Genomic DNA, 5,671 nt, shown 5'->3' on the forward strand with positions numbered 1-5,671 from the left:
AATAGCCATATTGAGGAGATATTTCATTTAATTTACACATCCATGTACTTGGTGTTAATATGTGGTCTATAAATATCAAACACCATGGTTACTACTTGTTCATCCCAATTCTCTCATCTTCCCAAGTGTGCCTCAAAAATTAAAAAAAAATATATATATGCTAAACTCTTCAATACATTATAGGTCAAACCAAGCTTCGTTTGCGTATCAAAAGTCATTTATTCATAGAAATGTTGAACCTGTATTAGTCCATCTACATCAAGGGTTAAAACCAAATCCTTCTCATATTGGTTTCACCAATAATCTCAGTGTTGTTAAAGAGTCATCCTTTGCTATGACTTCCATCAACAGGCCAATTTCAATCAAAGTCGTGGTTACAATCAAACAGTGCATCAATGATTTGTTTCCACATTTTGGGTTCAAACCAAGGCTCGACCATATCACTAATTGGTGGCCAAGTCAAGCTCTTGGTTTGGAGTTTATTAGCAATGAGATGGATCCAAGTATGTTAATTTACTTAGCTTTATATATCAATGTTTTTATATTTAAGACATAGATAATTTAGACTTCATATATATATAATGTATTGATCAGCAACAGGATTGGAGAAGGGAACAACAAAAGCTTATGCAGAGAGAGTGAAGAGAAAGGATAACGAGGTAATTGTGTATGAGACAAAGGTGGTAATTCCAGCAGATTTTGGTGCAATTGGAGGAGTTTTGGTTGAGAATGAACACAACAAAGAGATGTTTCTTATGGACATTGTGATTCATGGAATTCCAACACAATATCATCTTCATTTCCCATGCAATTCTTGGATTCAGAGCAAAGATAGAAGAATCTTCTTCACCACTAAGGTCATTTAATTTCTATAATACATTATTATTATTCTTTTATCTCTTTCCCATTTATCCTCGCTGTAATCTTAACCCAACTAATTATCTATATTTGAAATAACATGAGCATGTTGTTTAAATTTGTTTACATTATATCTTTAACCACCTAAAAGATCTCCAGTAAACAAAATAAAAGAAAAAAAATTATGTAAGTTCTGATTTTTCCCTTTGAGGAAGTTTTGATTTTTTTTCTGCATTTTTTTAATAATAATAGATGGGAAATAAATGATAAAAGCTCACTATTCTTTCATCTTTTTGGGTTACGTTCTTCAATTATACTGAGTTATTTGTTGTTTGAAGCGGGAACATTACAATTAGTATTTGTAGAAAATATAAAAAACTAATCACTAATATTGCACTTAACTTCTAATAAGCCATTAGATCACATCCCTTTAATTTAGTTATTTTGATTTGTTTTTTAACAGTTCACAAGAGGGAAATAATTGGTCGGTAAGAAGCACTCAGATATCTAAAATCTAACTAGAGGGTTCACTTATTTTTACCAACCAATTATTAATGGCCCAAGTGATCAAGAAGGTAATTCGTGGCCACAAGAAAATAATTACAAATACTGAATACAATTACGTACTGAGCAGAAGACAATTATTGATGACCCACAAGAAATAGTACAAGGTGTTGAATACACAATGGTTAATTCATTGCACAATATAGCAAAGCTCACACCCTGCAAAATTTGGCTCTCACATTTTTTTCCTATTCATGTTGTACACTTTTGTCCAATGTGGTTTTGAATAATTAGGTACTAATTCTAAAAACCAAACTCTATACTTAAATGTTTTTTCTAAAAATCACTACTCCAATCCTAACTTTTAAACAAGAAAAAACTTGAAGCAATTATATACGTGCTTAACGATACGATTTGGTAATGTGATGGATGTTCAGTCATATTTGCCGTCAAATACACCAGATGGACTAAAGAGATATAGAAGAGAAGAGCTTAGAAATTTGCAAGGCAATGGATATAAGAAACATGAGAGCCACCATAGGATATACGATTATGACGTGTACAATGATCTCGGTGATCCTGACAAAGGTGTTCACCATTCAAGACCCATTCTTGGTGGTAAAAAATTTCCTTATCCTCGACGTTGTATGACGGGTCGTCCTCGAACCTCATCAGGTTTTCTTGCATAGTTTTCTTCTTCATATTATTTCTATTTTTCGAACCTTTTCTTTTTTGTGAATTGGGAAAGTAATAATTATTAATGTTAACTGTAGATTCATTATCAGAAGTCAGAAGTATGGAGTTTTATGTGCCACGAGATGAAGCGTTCTCCATATCAAAACAGGGAAATACATTGATGAAGGCATTTAATTCCATGTTACATGGCTTCTTATTACCAGCTTTAGAGGACAACTTCAATAAACATTATTCCACTCTCTTTGAAACAAAACATGATCGTTCTCCTTGTCCTAAACTTGTTCAAATCCTTACTGATAAGGCCATGGATATCTTACTCTTGCATTCTTCGCAGACATCCTATGGTAAACATAACAACTTTATAATAATATATTTTGTCTTGTTTTATTTTATTTATTATATTGAGATGGAGTTTAATTTAATTTCTTCATTATTTTTCAGGGGACAAATTCTTTTGGTTTAGAGATGAGGAATTTGCTAGACAGACCCTTGCAGGTCTCAATCCGTATAGCATAAGACTTGTCACGGTACGACATGCAAGCTTGAATCATTTTACTTCCATAGTAAATAAAAATAAAAATTATCCAAGAAAGATACTTGGGTGGTTTCTTTTGTTTCTGTGGATGATAAAAGTAGGATATATAAAGATTAGTGCATCTTTGAGACGCACCTATAAAGTACTTTTTGATCTATGAATCATCTCTTTTGTAATCTCTTTTCTTGTCTATGAATCATCAGCACTTTAGGCCTTGGGGTGTGGTGAGGGTGTAAGGTGTAAGGTGATGTCAACCTAAGTTGAAATGTACGTCTTGATGCACTTTCGGATCTCTCTTACTTGCTGTGAATATTTTTTAAAAGAAAAAAAAAGAAAAAAAAAAGACATACCCAAGTATTGCTCAAGAATCATTATTGTATCTACCTGTGCAACACAAACTGCACATTAAAAGAGTTGTGAAGGTTTTTCTCAAAAAGAAGAGTTGCACAAGTTGTATCTTAAGTTTTCTTTCTTAAATTTTACAGTAACACACTTGTACCTCACAACATTTATAAGATATATACCAACAAATGATTAATATTCTTTATCGATTGATTTTGAGATGAAACTTTATAGTTTAATATTCAACAAAAATAAAAGTAAATATTATTAGTGAACCTAAAGAAACACTATCGATAATTGATATAACTTTGGAGTATAAATGAAAAGACTAATTATGCTAAAACAAAAATTTATCCAGGAATGGCCATTGAAGAGTAAGCTTGACCCTTCTATTTATGGTTCCCCTGAATCCGCAATCACTGATGAAATAGTTGAGCAACAAATAAAAGGAGTCATGAGTCTTGATGAGGTAATATATATTATATCAATATTAATATATATGGTTTCACTTAGATTATATTAATGATATAATTGTAGCAATTAATATTTGAATATGTATCATTTGTTTGTGAGAATGCAGGCATTGAAACAAAAGAAGTTATTTATATTAGATTATCATGATGTGTTCATACCATATGTAGCAAAGGTAAGAAAGCTGAAAGGGAGAACATTGTACGGTTCAAGAACATTATTTTTCTTAAACCCAGATAGCACTTTAAGGCCACTAGCTATTGAGCTGAGCAGACCACCCATTGATAACGAACCACAATGGAAAGATGTTTTCACACCATGTTGGGATGCCTATGGCCTTTGGCTTTGGAGGATCGCCAAAGCTCATGTTCTCGCTCATGACTCTGGTCATCACCAACTTATTACTCATTGGTCTGTATTAATTGATATGTTATTAAATTTTACTTGTACCAATTCAGCTGAAGTTTTTGGTTTTAATTGGTGATTTAAGAGTATATTTGTTGCAGGCTGAGAACTCATTGCTGCGTGGAACCTTATGTGATTGCTACACACAGACAACTAAGTGCAATGCATCCTATGTATAGACTATTGCATCCGCACCTTCGGTATACCATGGCGATCAATGCAGCGGCTAGGGAAGCCCTTATCAGTGTAGAAGGGCTTATTGAGAATATCTTCTCAACAGGAAAATATTCTATGGAAATTAGTTCCTTGGTCTATGACAAACAATGGCAATTCAACTTAGAAGCTTTACCTGCTGACTTAATTCACAGGTAATTTTATCTTTAAGACTGAAAAAACTAATGCAAAGTAACCTAACTCGATAAATATATTTTCATGCCTTAATCTCATACAAATATCAATTAAAACAAGGATAATTGTTTTAAGATATTCAAGAAGACTTAAAATACTAATGCATTTTTTATTTTCACTCTACTAAATTTTTATTTGTTTTTTTATTCTCTTTACCAATGTTTTCAAAGAGCAGAAATAATATTTTAAGAACTAAATTAACCATATTTAGTAGAGTGCATTTTTTTAAAAGAATATATAAGTTAATAGATGCATTCGAACATCTTTGCCAGGTAGACATAGCACCATCCTTATTTTTGTTTCATTAATATCAAAAAATAAGGACATGAACCAAGGAATGTCCAAAGAAAAGGACTAGAGAGTATAGCCCAACAAACCCAAATAATAGTTATTACAAAAGCATGAATGATTAATGCAATAGAACCTAGCCTACAAAAGTTTAATACAATAGAACTCGCCTATAAAATTAGCTCTACTACTCTAGAGGCCCGTGAGTACAAATTACCAATCGTTAACAAATGATCATATATGTTCTGTGCTTGTTCTTTAAAAGGGGATTAGCTGTTGAAGATCCAAATGCAGCTCATGGTCTAAAGTTGAGTATTGAAGACTACCCTTTTGCCAATGATGGGCTAATTCTTTGGGATGCCATCAAAGAATGGGTTACAGAATATGTAGATCATTACTATCCCAACCCAAATGTTGTGAATTCAGATGATGAACTTCAAGCATGGTGGACAGAAATTCGAACTGTAGGCCATGCAGATAAAAAGGATGAACCATGGTGGCCAATTCTCAACACTCCTAAAGACCTCATTGACATTGTCACAACCATCATCTGGGTCACTTCTGGGCACCATGCTGCCGTTAACTTCGGACAATATTCTTTCGCAGCTAGTTATTATCCGGCTCGACCTAGTCTTACACGGCTCAACATCCCTACAGAACAACCTAACTCACAGCTTTGGGATTGCTTTCTTGAAAATCCAGAAAACGTGTTTTTAGAAACTTTTCCTACGCATTTTCAAGCGACGTTACTTTTGTCGATTTTGAAGATATTGTCATGTCATTCTCCAGATGAGGAGTATTTAGGAGGGGATATGGAAGCAGCATGGGAAGATGAGGATGTTATAAAGGAAGCATTTTATAAGTTTAGAGCAAAACTGCAAAATTTGGAAGTGATTATTGATGAAAGAAATGCTAATCCTAATTTGAGAAATAGACATGGAGCAGCTGGAATTGGGCCTTATCAACTTTTGAAGCCATTTTCAGAGCCTGGTGTTACAGCTAGAGGGGTTCCTAATAGTGTTTCCATTTGAATATTTTCTTACAAAATCGAATAGTAAAAAGTCATGTAAATAAAAGTTAATATTAGTTGAGAAGAAAACAATATTGTGTATATGAATGATTTGAAATGATATTATATCTACCATTCTGTCTTGTTTTACCGTA

The 5,671-nt window shown here is 33.0% G+C and overlaps 1 protein-coding gene across 2 annotated transcripts; it reads left to right on the forward strand.

Moving 5' to 3' along the window:
- LOC101214639 (linoleate 13S-lipoxygenase 2-1, chloroplastic) lies at nucleotides 1-5,671 on the forward strand. Of its 2 annotated transcripts, none has more exons than XM_031883719.1 (9): nucleotides 1-503; nucleotides 601-857; nucleotides 1,800-2,037; nucleotides 2,136-2,402; nucleotides 2,500-2,585; nucleotides 3,294-3,404; nucleotides 3,516-3,817; nucleotides 3,913-4,179; nucleotides 4,773-5,671. In XM_031883719.1, exons 1-9 carry the CDS (start codon nucleotides 158-160, stop codon nucleotides 5,536-5,538), a joined length of 2,640 nt encoding a protein of 879 aa, XP_031739579.1. In that variant the 5' UTR covers nucleotides 1-157; the 3' UTR covers nucleotides 5,539-5,671. The 2 variants fall into 2 exon arrangements, with proteins under 2 accessions (XP_031739579.1, XP_004142235.2); XM_004142187.3 differs by having other exon boundaries at nucleotides 3-503; nucleotides 595-857.

This window comes from Cucumis sativus, chromosome 4 (genome assembly GCF_000004075.3).
Source record: "Cucumis sativus cultivar 9930 chromosome 4, Cucumber_9930_V3, whole genome shotgun sequence".
Lineage (NCBI taxonomy): Eukaryota > Viridiplantae > Streptophyta > Magnoliopsida > Cucurbitales > Cucurbitaceae > Cucumis > Cucumis sativus.